Genomic DNA, 15,935 nt, shown 5'->3' with positions numbered 1-15,935 from the left:
AAAAAAAACGCAGTCTTGATACACAAGTAATTTAGATGCCACAGCAGATACAGTAGAGATGTCCAACTCAAGACCTCCCACTCGACTCAGCATCGATCTTTTGAAGCGGAAGTGTCGTTAAGCAGAATCTCGGTAAGCGCACCGGAGACAATCTATAAGATGATAGATGATCTCTATATATATATATATATATATATATAAGATAGACAGGTTTCACATTACAGATATTTAATGTATTCATGACAAGTTCAAAATGTAATTAAAGACTAAAACTACATTTTGACAAGTCGCAATTCCAATACAAATATATTTATTAGTGAGACATCAGTGCCGTGCAAACGGCTCTTCTCCAAAGCTGGAGGGTCGTGAGAAGCTAAATAAAGTCATGAAAAATAAAGTAAAATAAAGGTCTTTGATTTAACTAAATGACAAACATGTCTCCTCAATGTAGTAATAAACAGAGTTGCAGAAGCACCAAATACAACTCTAATAACATCGGACTGTCAAACATATTTGCCACATCAAGACTACTTATATATTACTATCCACAGAGAAACACAATTACACACCTTTGATTAAAAACCTTTTATTTGGCAATAAAACATGGACTGTGATCCTGAACAACCACGTATCAGCGAGGGTTTGATGGTCAGTCTGCTCTGATGCAGTTCTCACACACAACCAGCAGATGTCGTTGTTCTGACTGTGTCAAATGGTGTCGAGCAATGTGTCGATTTCAGCCCAACTGTGTCATAGTTGCTCAGTGATTCATGAGGCTTAGATTTCGCCATCTCTAACATACAGCCGATGCCGTGGCGTGTGCCTCAGAGACAGCGGCATGTGCTGTTCTGTCGTGCTGTATATGACACAGCCATTCGCGCACTGCTCTACTCCAGTGCTCCCTTTATTATCTTACCCCCAAAGCATACATTTCCACGTCCAGGTGAAGCTGCAGGTTTGACTCCCGACCACTGGGTGGCGATGACGGAGCATTGATATCCAAAACGACGCCATAGAAGAGAACATGGTTCCGTTTCCAGGAACTGTTTAATCTGTTGGCGGGTGAAAACCGCCAAGTGTGAAAGGCAGCAACTAGCTGCGGTGTGATGAAGCGTCACTCCTGCTGTTGACTGCTCGTCGCTCCGCTTCTTCCGCCCCTCGGCAACATGGAGGAGCTGTTCAACAAAGTCCTACAGGTGAACGTGAGGTGCAGAGACTGTGAGGAGAGGTAAGACCGAAGTGTTAGACCGAAGACCAGGGCGCAGTATTGTTTACGTCAGCGGCAAGACGAAAACACCTGATGGCAGTAAAATATTTAAATATATAACGCAACGTGAACAGTGTGTATAAAGCCGAGCAGCGTGATGCCAGGCTGCCTACTGTTTGTATAAGCCATCGAAACCTGGGGAATAAAAAAAACATCCGTTTTTAAATTTTATCAGTTACTTTAACACCTAACGTTCAATTCCACGTAATTGTTGTTGTAGTTTGTTTGTCTTAATCGTTCAAGAGCAAATATAGTTCACTGATAGTCGTAGTGTAGGGCTCAGGGCAGCTCATTGATTAGAATGGTTAGATCACAGTACATACGGAATAAATTAAATGTAGTGAATGGGAACGAATATAAACGACATAAAGAAGCCAGTAACTGTAAAACTATAAATAAAGTCAAATGTATTTTACCATAGAAGATGACAGACAAACATGCTGTGATTCACATTTTACTGTATGTAATACAGTGCTACAAGTGAAAGGAAAAACGTACAATTTCTCTTTTCTTTTATTAACCAAACTAAAATTAAGTCATGTTCTGGTTCATTTGTGCATCAAAGTCTTGGTTCCGTTTTTGTCAGTTAAAACCGGTTTTGGATCAAAGTGCAAATAACGCAGTTGTGTCTTAGTTTCTTCGATTTATTTGTTTTGTTGGTAACATGGCTTTGTTGTTGCTGTTGTTCGTTTCCCAGCTGTGGAAAGTCTAACAAATAAAATATGCACTGTCCTCATTGATTTAGTGTTGGAAGACAATTATTTGTACCTTCTTCATAGATGTTAATATGTTTATTTTATACGTATATTACGTTAATTGTAATATTGTTCCAGAAATATTGTATAATCTGCCCCCTGTGTGTCATATGTGTTATTGATTAGATTCTTATGCCTCTGTTATTCTCTAGGAGAGCAAATATCCGCGTCACAATTGACCTTCAGTTGACAACGAGCCCAATACATAAAAGGGTGAGTAGGAGACTAGACTAAACAATTTCAGGAATGATTCTCAAATAACTGTTCTATTCAGTTTTATTTATTTATAGTGCTGAATTCTCGAGGCTTCAGACCTAAAAGAAAGTTATAAAAAACACAAATCCCAGTTGAACAAGCTTTAAAATTATTTAATTAATATATCAAATATATCTTTAATAAATAAAATACAATTTTAAAGTGATACTTCAGTGAAAAACAAGTTGTTATAAAAATTGTAAATTTTTTGAGCCTGAGGTGTGCATTGTGGCAGCAGATGAATCAAATTGTGATCTGACTTTCCCGGAGGGGGGAGGGCAGTGGAAGAGTTGGCATCCTTCACGTTAGCACACATCAGGTCAGGTGTCTTCTCGCCTCTGGTGGGGCAACTCACAAACTGGGTGAATGTAGGAAGTGTCTTGTCGAGGCTGGTTGGATTAAAGTCACCGGAGATAATAAAGAAAGTGTCAGGATGTCTGGACTTCAGGTCTGAGACGACTGCCTGCATGACCTCACACCGCGGCAGTGTTCGCAGAGGGGGTGTAAACAACGATGAGTATAACCTGTGAAAACTCTTTGCGTAAATAAAATGGATGGAGTCCCACGCCCAGCAGTTCGATGTCAGGGCTGCAGATCAGCTCCTTGACCGTCACATGTCTGCCACATATTGTTAATAAAAACGACCACCCTCCTTCCTCACTTCTTCCTGGTCCTCACCCGGTCTATGTCAAAGCGCACCGCACTGAACCCATCAGTTCTAACACTGGTGTCTGGAATGCCATCCTGCAGCCAGGTCTCCTTGAAACACATCACAACTGCACTCAGCAAAGAATTTCTCCTCAGTCTGTAAAGCTGTCAGTTCATCCATTTTATTATACAGTGACCTCAAGTTGCCCATTATCAGTTAAGGGAGATGTTAGGGAAATTGTTAGTTCCCTTTGTAAATCTTAAATAAAGCAGACACAATCAGTTGAGACCTTCTTCAGGATTTTACTTGCAAGGAGTGAGCAGTTTACAGCAAAGGCAACTTCCTCTCACTGAAGAGAAGACAAGGATTCAGCTCATAATATGTATTGCATTCTGGGAGGTGCATAGTCACACAGTACGTAGGAAATATTCTCTGCACAAAGCAAGCATTGGGCTCATCAGATAAGGATGCTACACACCGGTACTCCCTATTTCTTGCAGAGCAGAAGGGAGAAAACTTCAAGGCTATAGCACAGCTGACAAGGCTTGAGCAGATCAGCAAAATAAATTCCAACAATGTTTCAATGATTAAATGCAGTATTTCTCCAACATTTCCCTCCTGTTTAACATTGAAACATTCATTAAACAATCATGCATACATCAGAACAGCACAACTTCTTTCGATTTTCAGTGCAGTCATCATAAAACATGAAATAAATGTTACAACATCGTAGGCAGGGTCAAAAGCACAGAAGCACAATATTCACAGCTTAGCATCCATTTCCGTCGACATCGTGGAGGTTCACTTTACAGTTATCAAGCTTTAAAGGTGTATAGTGTATTTGTTGAGAGTGCATGACTGCGCACACCCTGAGAAGGCCTTGATTCACCAGCCTGATGATCATGGCCCTCAAACAGGGAATTACGCACAACACAATCAGCATCAGAACCAAAAGAATCAGTAGAATCGGTCCAAAAATCTTCATCAGAATGTCAGTCCATGTGCCAGACATAAACCAATCAAACCAGGATTTGTCTTTCACTACATCAGCCGCCTGCACATTGGATATGTGCTGTAGGTCACGGAGTGCCTGTTGAGTCATTCAGTAATTTATGGTTTCAGCTCTTAGCATGATTTTTCCTACCCCCAACCTTGGAAATAGGGATAGTGCCACTTTCTGGCCTGTAGTCCAGAGCCATTTGTCCATGGGAACGTCTGATCCCCAGATCCGATCACTTTCCTTCAGGTCAATCTCTCGCTTCCGTAGCTGTCCCTTGGAAGTCGTCTGCTTGGTGTTATCACGTAGGAGCCATCTGAAACATCAACAGGGGCACAGCAACCTACCCAATTGGGTGGAAGATGCACATAGATTGTGTGCCTACAAACATAATTGATATCAGACTGTGGGAGAGTCCCCATGAAATCAGGACCATCATAATAAGTGACACATTGAACCAGTAGAGTTATGAGTGCTCTGTCTTCATTTAACAATACCACAAATTAGTGTGATACTGGTCAGGAGGTCTCTCCTCATCCTCGATGAGGTCAGGGAGTGGCCTAGCATCAATCAACAGTACAAGGGCAGTTAGTACAACTCCCGTGGCTGGACAGTGTCCCCTCATAGTATCTCCTTATGAGAATGTCCCCCTAAGTGAGAGAAGGTACCGCTGGTTTCTTTGCTGCCGTTGAGACGACCAGTGCTCTAAATGCTGCTGACCCCCTTTGTAGGCAGACTTTTCCCCTCCCTTGGTTGGGTTTTTTCTCATGGACAATACTACTCGGTCGCCTGTACCTGTTGTCTTTTTGCAGTGTGTGTTGTGTATCCACCGGGAGATGCCTTCGACTTTGCAGGCTGTAGGTGTTGTCAGCGTCACTCTATGTGGGCCTCCCATCGAGGTGAGGTCCAGTTCTTGCGCTTTATGACTCTGGTGAACACCCAGTCACCAACCTGAAGTGGTCCCTCCTGTGGGCAAGGCACATCTTGAAAAGCATTTTCAGAAAAACATTTCTTATGATGTTTTAACACCTTTGACATATGGAAGGAATTGGAAGGGTTGTATAAATTTAAATATTGTACTGATTTGCACAAATGTTGCACAGAGGAAATTATTACATAAATCACTGATGCAGTAGGTGAGTTAATGTAGCAATAGGAAGTTAACAGTTCTGGTTATATAGTCTGATAGCAGCAGGTAGGAAAAATCTGTGTGGTCCGTTTTCACTACAAATTCGATCTAGTATCCCAAATCGTATTATATCATACTAGAGTTTTGCTACAGCTAGTGGATCTATCCATTTGGAAAAAAAGGTTAATAATTGTCAAACACTACTTTTTACATTGACAGCTAGTTAATTCACAAAAATCCAATATGCAAATAATGAAATGGATATTCTGCTATAGGGAATGTTCTTCTTGTTTGTCGAATAATTCCTTTAGGGGTTATATTTAGAGCAAGTGATGCATCGGGAACAACATTTTTTTAGAATAATTTGTAAATGCATAAGCTGTATAGTAGTTTGTTTTTTATCCATACCATCGGGGGATGGTATGGATAAAAAACAAACTACTATACAGCCGGCAAGGCCCATGTCTCAATATTGCTGCTCCTTTATAGAGGGATGTTGGTAGGACAGGTTCCCCTTGTCAAACATAGTAATAACTTTTCAGCAGTTTGTCCTTTGAGTCCATTTATTTATTTATTTATTTTTACTTTTGAGAGTGCAGTGCATCAAATGGCTATTTTTGCAGGTAGTTGTACCGCTTTTAACAAATTTTTCATTAAATCACCTTCATTATAGTCTTTCCCGTTGATGTCATCATGCCTCTATTTTCCCACTGGTAAATATATGAATAGTTCATTGTGCGTATCTGCTATCAGTATAGATGGTAACTATCTGACCTAAGTCGGCATGTCTCAGTCAGTGCAATTATTTCTGCTGCTTGTGCTCTGTAGTGTGGGGGTAGCGGTTCTGCTTTCAAGGTCTCACTATCAGTCAGAACCACACAGCCACTCTGCGTTTTTCTAGTTTCAGACTTTTTTTGCTTAATCCATCCACAAAGACAAATACAGAACCAGGTATTGGGTTGTCCTGTAAATCTGGTCTAGGTTCTCTACTTTTAAAAACTCTATTTTGGTCAATTTTTGTCCACTTTGTTCTAAATATTTAAGTTCTTTCTTCAACAGTTGCAGTTTGTTTTTACTGACCTTGTGACTGTTCTCTGGCCGAAATGAAAGAAGTGCTACAGTATCTTTACTGCATTCTTCTTCAGTCTGTGACGCCACCAGAACATCATCTGCGTACAGTAATATCTGACTACTGTGTGGGGGTGTAAATTTAGCAAAATTTGCTGGCATACACTGAGAAACTAGTCGGGCTTTTACAATAACCTTATTGTAGCCTGGTGTACGTGCATTGCTGACCTTTGTAAGTAAGCGCAAACCAAAATTGTGAGTCTGGATGTATTGGTATGCTGAAAAAGGCATTACTAATATCTACAACTGAAAAAATCTGCTTATCTGGGTCTAAATTATTCAGAAGAGAGTAGGGATCAGGTACCACAACTGCTCTTGGTTGTACAGCCTTATTTATAGCTTGAAGGTCTTGTACCATCCTCCAGCCAGTGGAAGTAGGAGCTTTCTTTACTGGGAATATGGGAGTATCGCAAGGAGAGTCATCACACTTAGTCATCAATCTTAGTTCTTAACAGGGAGTCTATGACGAGTGCTATTTCTTGTTCTGCATCAGGTCTGAGTGTATTAGTCTAATATTGTCTCTGACATGACTTATAAAGTTTTTTTTTTCTACATTCGAAAAACATTGTCAAATCATTTCTGAATCTAAGCGTTACAAGCGTTCTTCATTGCAGTTAGCTGTGAGCATTTCTGAGTCTAAGCATAGCAAGCATTCTTCATTGCTGTTAGCTGTGACATCATCAGTGAGTGCGTCTGCGTGTGCGTGCGTGTGTATCTTCATTGTGGAGTGTGTCAGTGCATTCACCTCCCTCCTCAGTGTTATCTACACTGATACTGGAACCCCATCGGCCTCTCGCCCATCACTTTGCTCCAGCAGAATAATTCTGTGGACAGTCAGCTGGTCTGTGGCCTCAGCCATGCAGTATGGGCTGCGTCTCTCTGCCAAACCTTAACCACGCTGTTGCTGATTTTTGATTTCCTCTAAGGTGGGCTGTGGGCACAGTCTGGGTTGTCCAGTTCAGAGCTATTATCTTTCACACCGTCATTGAGCTGTATTCACACTTGTTTTGGATTCCAATCATACACTCTTTTCATTTCCTTTTTGACAAATATGGTTAGGGTAACTTGTGGGTAATCATGCAGTCTTTCACATAAGTGCACTTTTACTTGAGGTTCTTCCTCATCAACGTCACTCTCACTTTTCTCACCCTAAATGGTCGTCCACCACATCCTCTAAACCTTTTTCTGTCACGTCCTCTCTGTCCACTGTTATCTTGCCAACAGCATTCTTCACTGTCTACAACAAACATTGTTGCTTTTGCTTCATTTCATTGATTTGTATTCAATATCTGAACATAGACTGTTAGTTTCATACACCACATAAAGTATTTTAACAAAAAGGAATTATAACAGAATGTTAATATTCGTGCACCACTTCCACAACATTCCATCTAATTAATCAATGAGCTTGTTCTTTCCTATGTTTTAATTGACGCATGCCTTTATATTTATATTTAAGCACATCAATTATATTATTATTGTTCTATTATAGGTTATTTTTTATATTAATATGAAACAATTTTTAAATTATATCTATTATATATTTTTCCATCCCATTAATATTTATGTCTTCACCTAATTTATTCCATAGTTTTACACCACTTTAGTGTTTATTTTGAATTCAAAATCTTGTTGTGCATATAGCATGAGTTTTTAACTGGTCCTTTTATTATATTCCCCATCTCGTTCTTTTAACTGTTTCAGTTATCACAGTTATTTCATCCATCAAATTTTTTACACAATTCTACTTTTTTAAATTTCCATCAAATCCAAATTTCTTTTTCCACTGTGGTAAGTTTTCTATATATTATTATAGTCGACTAAGAATGTCTTTTAGACATGTATTTGGAATCACCTTCAAGGTTTTCACGCTTAGTGTTCTTTAATTTGCTTCACTACGAGGATTGAGATCAACGATCAGTCACAGTGTTCACAGAGATCATCGACTGTGCCAAGCTTCTACAGGAACTAGTTTCCTGCGGACACAGCTGTCTCAGTAAACCAACCTCTCAATTTTGATCTCAATCAGACACACAACACAAAAGGTCTCTGAGACTTCCTCTAAGAAGTTAAAATTCACTTAGAGACTGACAAAGAATAACACTTATTTATAGTCTGATTTACTCCAGCTGATCAGAGTTTACGTTGACACCGTCAGGTTTCCACTCTGCCGCTGCTTCAATCAGACAAACTATCATTAATCTATTTTACGAGGACCCTGTCCTCTTTTACCTCGTGACCTCGTCACGGAACTTTTCTGAAGCCCCAGTCTTCTTTTACCTCGTGAGCCACTCACGGAATTCTTATGAGGACCCGGTCCTCTTTTACCTCGTGACCTCGTCACGGAACTTTTCTGAAGACCCAGTCTTCTTTTACCTCGTGAGCCACTCACGGAATTTAAGATACCTTAGGATTTACTCTTTTCATACTCGCCTGATCTGTGTCCTGGCCCTGGTTCAGGATCCCGTCACCTCGCCTCGTCGGACCACCAGCCGACGTCTGACCTGGGCAGGAATTCACCTCCCAGGATTTTCTGCAGGTTCCAAACCTGGCTGTGCACAGACTTCAGTCGCCGACTCGATGTCCCGGCAAAGCGAGGATCTTGGGATCCCGGACGAGCCCCCAATTATGTTAGGGAAATTGTTAGTTCCCTTTGTAAATCTTAAATAAAGCAGACACAATCAGTTGAGACCTTCTTCAGGATTTTACTTGCAAGGAGTGAGCAGTTTACAGCAAAGGCAACTTCCTCTCACTGAAGAGAAGACAAGGATTCAGCTCATAATATGTATTGCATTCTGGGAGGTGCATAGTCACACAGTACGTAGGAAATATTCTCTGCACAAAGCAAGCATTGGGCTCATCAGATAAGGATACTACACACCGGTACTCCCTATTTCTTGCAGAGCAGAAGGGAGAAAACTTCAAGGCTATAGCACAGCTGACAAGGCTTGAGCAGATCAGCAAAATAAATTCCAACAATGTTTCAATGATTAAATGCAGTATTTCTCCAACAGGAGACACTGCTTGAATCTTCTTATCCTCTCTTTGCACAGCTCCTTTCTCCGGTCTTTATTCCCTCCACAACCTTTTTGCCTCTGTTAGGAAAATTGTTAGTTCCCTTTGTGTCTGCTTTATTTAAGATTTACAATCAGTTGAGACCTTCTTCAGGATTTTACTTGCAAGGAGTGAGTAGTTTACAGCAAAGGCAACTTCCTCTGAGGAGAACTGAGGAGAAGACAAGAATTCAGCTCATAATATACAGTCCACTCTGGGAGGTGCATAAGGAGAGCAGAAGGGAGAAACCTTCAAGGCCATAGCACAGCTAACGAGGTTACAGCAAATCAGCAAAATATGTTTCAATGATTGAATGCAGTATTTTTTCCACATTTTCCTCCTGTTTAACATTAAAACATTTAATTAAACAATCATGCATACATCAGAACTGTTGTCATAAAACATGGAATAAATGGTACAACATCGTAGGCAGGGTCAAAAGCAAAAAATGTATAGCTTAGCGTCCATTTCCGTCAACATCATCAAGGTTCTGTTCACATTTATCAAGGTTCAAAGGTGTGTAGTGTAATTGTCGAGAGCGCGTGACTTTGCATACCCTGAGAAGGCCTTGATTAACCAGCCTGATGATCATGGCCCTCAAACAGGGAATTACGCACAACACAATCAGCATCAGAACCAAGAGGTCATCAGAATGTCAGTCCATGTGCCAGACCTAAACCAATCAAACCAGGTTTTGTCCTTCATTACGTCAGCCGCCTGTACATTGGATATGTGCTGTAGGTCACAGATTGCCTGTTGGGTCATGCAGTAATTTATGGTTTCAACTCTTAGCATGATTTTTCCTACCCTCAACCATGGAAATAGGGATAGTGCCACTTTCTGGCCTGTAGTCCAGAGCTTTTTGTCCATGGGAACATCTGATACCCAGATCCGATCTCTCGCTTCCGTAGCTGTCCCTTGGAAGTCGTCTGCATAAACAGGAGCACAGCGACCTACCCAATTGGGTGGAAGATACACATAGATTGTGTGCCTACAAACATAGTTGATATCAGACTGTAGGGGAGTCCCCATGAAATTACGACCATCATAATAAGAGACACACTGAAGCAGTGAAGTTATGATTGCTCTGTCTTCATTTAACAAGTCTCTCCTCATCCTCAATGAGGTTAAGGAGTGGCTTAGCATCAATCAACAGTACAAAGGCAGTTAGTACAACTCCCGTGGCTGGACAGTGTCCCCTCAAAGTGTCCTCCTAAGTGACAGAGGGTACCGCTGGTTTCTTCACTGCCGTTAAGGCAACCAGTGCTCCAAATGCTGCTGACCCCCTTTGTAGGCAGACTTTTCCCCTCCCCCAGTTGTTGTTTTTTTTCTCACAGACAATACTACTTGGTTGCCTGTACCTGTTGTCTTTTGCAGCATGTGTTGTGTATCCACCTAGAGATGCCTTCGACTTTACAGGCTGTAGGTGTTGCCAGTGTCACTCTGTACGGGCCTTCCATCGGTGTGAGGTTCGGTCCTTGCGCTTAATGACTTTGATGAACACCCAGTCATCAACCTGCAGTAATGTTTTAACACCTTTGACATATGGAAGGCATTGGAAGGGTTTTATAAATATATAAGTATTGCACGGGTTTGCACAAATGTTGCACAGAGGAGATTATTACATAAACCACTGATGCAGTGGGTGAGTTAATGTAGCCAGAGGTAGTTAACAGTTCTGGTTATATAGTCTGATAGCAGCAGGTAGGAAAGGTCTGTGTGGTCCGTTATCACTATTAATTTATTTCTGGTATCTTAAATCGAGGTATTATGTGTCGTACAAGTATTTTTTTTACATCATCAGTGCATCATTTGTGGTTGTGGGGAACACCTCTACCCATTTGGGGAAAAAAAGGTTAATAATTGTCAAACGCTACTTTTTACCTTGACACCTAGTTAATTCCCAAAAATCCATATGTAAATATTAAAGCGGATATTTTACTTTAGGGAATGTTCTTCTTGTTTGTCGAATATTTCCTTGAGGGTTATATTTGGCGCATGTGATGCATCGGGAACAAGATTTTTAGAATAATTTGTAAATCCATAAGTAGTATAGTATTTGTTCATTATCTGTACCATTCCTCCTGTTGAGACATGGCAAGGCCCATGCCTCAATATTGCTGCCTATTTATAGAGGGATGCTGGTAGGACAGGTTGCCCCTCTTGTCAAACAAAGTAACTTTGTGGATTAACAGTTGCTCCTTTTTATGAGTCCATTTATCTTTTTCACTTTTGTGAGTGCTGTCTTTTGTCATTTGTTGTAAGAGTGTGCTGTCTTTAGCATTTACTTTTAACCTTTTGCGTGTAATATTGTCTTTGACATGGCCTATAAGTAATTTTTACAGTGCTTTTTTTTATACATTTGAAAAACATTGTCAAATCATTTCTGAATCTAAGTGTTCCAAGCGTTCTTCATTGCAGTTAGCTCTAAGAATTTCTGAGTCTGAGCATAAGCAAGCGTTCTCTACGTGTGCGTGTGTGTGTGGTGCCATGTTGAACTTTCAGTTTACAGGTTAAGAGAGTAGAAGAGCTTTTATACCAAATTTAACTCACCTGCTAACTGGTGACACCTGAGACAGTGTAACACTAATGAGTCACATGACAAAGGGGAAGTAAAATGACCAATTGTGCTCAACTTGTACACTTTCACTTAGGGGTGTACTCACTTTTGTGGCCAGGGGTTCAGCTATTATTTACTGTAGTTTTAATTATTTTGATGGGACAATAAATAAATTTGCACTGCTATACAAACATTACACTGACTACTTTTCATTTAGCCAAAGAATCATTTGTGCAGTGTTGTCCTATGAAAAGATATAACTAAATATTATGAGGCGAAGTGAGGGGTGTACTCACTTTTGTGACATACTGTATCTAGTCACACATACATACTATAATCTATGTGACCAGACGTGAGCTCAATCCCATCTCTCAGTTTGCCTCTGAGGAGCAGCAGTTGGATGGTGTTAAAGGAGCTGGAGAAGTAAAGAAACGTAATTCTTACAGCCCAGTTGCTCCTGTACAGATGGGATAGGGATCGGTATTGGATGTAAATAATGGCATTCTCCACACCCATTTTTGCCTGATATGCAAACTGCAGAGGGGTGCCCGCCTACTTTTTGCTTCCCACAGGCTTTGTTGTCTCTGTTCGCCTTGATTGTACTGAAGCCGAGTAGCTCCACATTAGAATAAAAATCAGAAAGAGCTTTATTGCCAGGTCCTGTAGAGTGCACTTTACAGAACTAGGAACTTGTCTTGGTGTTGGCACACCCAGGCAGCCATCTGTGGCACCACATCCCCTCTGACAGTGAAAGCAAGTTGCAGTACAAAACAATACAATACAATACACACACACAGTGGCACACAGTACAAGTGAAAACCTTGCTGGAATTGTTCTTGGATACATCAGGACAGTTAGATAAGGTCGGAGAACAGACGGTGAGACTGTAAGGTGGGGGGGTGTATCTGCATCAGTATAGTGAAGTTTTGTTTATAGAAGTATGACCAAGGGCGACCAAGATGTTTACAAGCCAGCCCAACAGTTGACCTTGAAGAGAGAGACAATAAGCAAAGGAGGATAGAGGCACAGCTGGTGAGCTAGATTGGACCCGGGAGGGGTGAGGGAGAAGGGACAGAATAATACACAGCCTATTTTACTAATATTTTTTTAGCGATCCATTACTAATTTGTCTAGATCAATAGTCCAGTCGGTCAGAACTCAGGGCTTTATTGCCTCTTGTGGGACCATAGGGTACCCATGACATCTCCTCAAGCCTTTCAGACAAGGCTGTCACCATATTCACCAAGTGTTCAGTCTGTCTGCAGATGTTATCCCTCTGTCTCTTGTCCTCCTCAGAACGGGCTGAGATCTTACTAGTCAGTCCTTCAATCGAGTTAGCATCCTCTCATGTAATTTCTCCAAACGAGCAGAGTTGTCAGTTCATCAATCCGGACCGACCCCTGGTGTAATTCAGTCCGCCAAGTATCCCTGGGCCCCAGGGGCATTTGTAACTCCACGGACGGTGGACGTGCCAATAAGCTGTACGCAGATTTTCCAATCTCCCGATAAAGCAGGGCACCACCAAGGCCAATCATGAGTAGCCCTGTTATCAAAGTCCAAAATATGAATAGATTCTCTGCCTCCTCGATGAACAGTGGCTCCAGACACACGGGGCATAAAAAATCCCACGCGTCCTGCACGTTGCCGGAGGCAAGAGGCCCAGAGGGGCAGAACTGCTCTCCCGGTCATTCTTTCTTTTGTGAGAAAATTTTGTCCAATATGCTGAGTGACCAGTTGATTAGCTCCATGTTCAAAAATTCTTATTTCAGAATAGCAGATTGGGGTGCTCAAAAGAGGCAAGAATACTGCAAGAAAAAAGAGAGAACAGAGAAAAAACATGTCTGCACCTCCTGGAAGTAGCATCCTGGTTGCTAGCTGTTAGCCACGTTTTACATGAGCACTTCCTCACTAGCCGCTTAGCTCTCAGTTTAGCTAAGTGGCAGATATTGCACCTGAAACCCATGCATGTGCAGAAAACCACTTTTTGAATAGCTAGTACTGTAGTAACCTCTACGCATGGGAGGTTTAAATTAATTTCAATACCAACGGCACAGAGGAAAAACTCCCTGTAGAGGAGGAAACCTCCAGTAGAACCAGACTCAATATGGGCAGGCAACTGCCTTGACTGTTTGGGGTGAGGGGACAGAGAAGAGAGCAATTAAGAAGAACAACAGGACACTCAGGATAGTTGGACCAGTAACTGAAAACAAACAGGACGGTTGGGCCAGTAACTGAATAGCTCAGTCTGATGATTCCTGTAGATGAGGACAGAGAAGTGTGGTGGAAATTTCCCATAAAGAGGCAGATGAGAGAGTTGTCTTGCCTCAGTGCGTGTGTGAGCACAGCGAGGTTCGTCCTTCTCACATCTTTTCGTTAGTGGTGGTTTTCTCCGTTGGATGTAGATGAAGGGTCTTCTGTTGGATCCGGGACCTTCCTGCGGTAGATGAAGTGGATCCAAGTCGCTCTCTCTGTAACCTTGACAGCCGTGTGGGTCGTCAGAAGGGCCTGGAAGGGGCCTCGCCACCGTTTGGAATTCTAGTGCTTCCTCCTGAACTCCTTAACAATCGCCCAGTCCCCTTGTTGGATGGTGTAATGGTCCTGTCTCCTCTTCTCATCTGTTGGGAAATCTCATGTTAGGCAGCACGGTTTGCCATAAGGCCCAAACCAGACTCCATGGCTACAGGTACTATTCGTCTGCCAGAGTCTGCGTTCCTGAGAGGTAGAAAATGTTTAAAGCACAGGGAGAGGTGAGGAAGGAAAGGGTAGAGAGCATCAGGAGAGGGAACAAGGATCATGAGAGGGAGGGGGTTGCCGGGCAGCAACCTTCACAGGAGCATCTACAGCTGCATGTTGGCGAAACAAAGTCGTCACTGACGGTGTCAGACGGACAGTTACAAACAGCATTAGCTGTAGGTGGCATAACCACGTCCAGCAAAGCAGCAACCTTATGATATAAGATAGGTTTGCAATCAGACTTCAAAAGCTTCCTAAAGTATGCTTCCACAAAACACCAATGTGTAACACCAAAAGCATCTGTTGAGTATGTGTAGATGGTAACAGACTTTCCTTCTGCTAGTTTACTAGCTTCAATTAGTGCAATAAACTCTGCAGCCTGAGCAGAGTAGTGTCTTAGCAAAGCGCCAGACTTCAAGATGGCATGAGAGGTACAGGCGGCATACCCAATCTGACATTGGCCTGAAGCAAGGTCTGTAGAGGTGGAGCCATCAACACAGTTGTGAGGCTTGTTGTGGAAATCTTCTTATAAAGAAATCAGCCGGAGATCATCAGTGTGATAAACCATCTCAAAGTTTACTATCATGTTGACACGGAGTGGATCACAATTACATCGAAGACATAAGGCACATCTTACTATGTACAAAATATCCACTGAAGGACTGAGGACGCAAGACCTGTATTTATACCGTGTTACAACCCCCCAAATGAGCTGTTGACTATTTTTGGATATACATGAGTATAGTGAACCCCCCTTTACTTCCTTTAACAATGTTCCACAGACACAGCATGAGGAACCAATATGGTGAGGTCAAAATAGCCAACGATGTCACCTGATGCCAGAACGCCTTTCTCTGCCGCAGCCACTGCTCACCGTGGAAGAACAGCAGCAGCTGGATCAAGCTTGGCAGAAAGATAGGCTACAGGACAAAAGAACAGAAGTCGTACAACCTGATTTCTTATCCAAAGGTCGCGTAGGGTCACATCAGGAAGACCCAAAGTAGGAGCAGACTGAGGTCAGTAAGGTCCCACTCAGGGTTCTGATGCAGACATCTCATTCAAAGACAGTAAAGTTAGGAATGAAGTTCCTACAATAAGAACAAAGACCTAGAAAAGACTTAAGCTGTTTATACGAGCATGGTTTAGGCAGGTTTCAAATTGCTTCAACTCTGTTGGGTGAGATGGATTTGCCATCAGCTGTAATTACAATGACCCAGAAAAATAACCTTAGTCTGAACAAACTGTAATTTAGACGGGCTCTCTTTGTGGCCTGTAGCATCCTATGTTTCAGTAGCTTAGTGGTGCCTGCAGTAACACTATCAAGTCAAGAAAAAAAACATTAGAGTGTGTCATTAGAATTCAGAGGTATGAAATTCATGGTTTGTTGCACAGAAAAAAGTTTTCTAAA

The 15,935-nt window shown here is 41.8% G+C and overlaps 1 protein-coding gene across 2 annotated transcripts in view; it reads left to right on the top strand.

Annotated features, from left to right (window-relative positions):
• Window positions 1-570: 570 nt before the first annotated feature.
• Window positions 571-15,935, top strand: part of sass6 (SAS-6 centriolar assembly protein) — a 28,690-nt gene continuing 13,325 nt past the window's right edge. The window contains exons 1-2 of one of the 2 annotated variants that reach the window (XM_029148319.3): window positions 571-1,228; window positions 2,175-2,235. In XM_029148319.3, coding sequence (XP_029004152.1) covers window positions 1,167-1,228; window positions 2,175-2,235 — 123 coding nt within the window. In that variant the 5' untranslated portion in view covers window positions 571-1,166. The remainder of the gene's footprint in view (window positions 1,229-2,174; window positions 2,236-15,935) is intronic. The other variant, XM_029148317.3, reaches the window with a different exon arrangement.

Source organism: Betta splendens, chromosome 4 (genome assembly GCF_900634795.4).
Source record: "Betta splendens chromosome 4, fBetSpl5.4, whole genome shotgun sequence".
NCBI lineage: Eukaryota > Metazoa > Chordata > Actinopteri > Anabantiformes > Osphronemidae > Betta > Betta splendens.
This window is presented reverse-complemented; position numbering and strand designations above follow the sequence as displayed.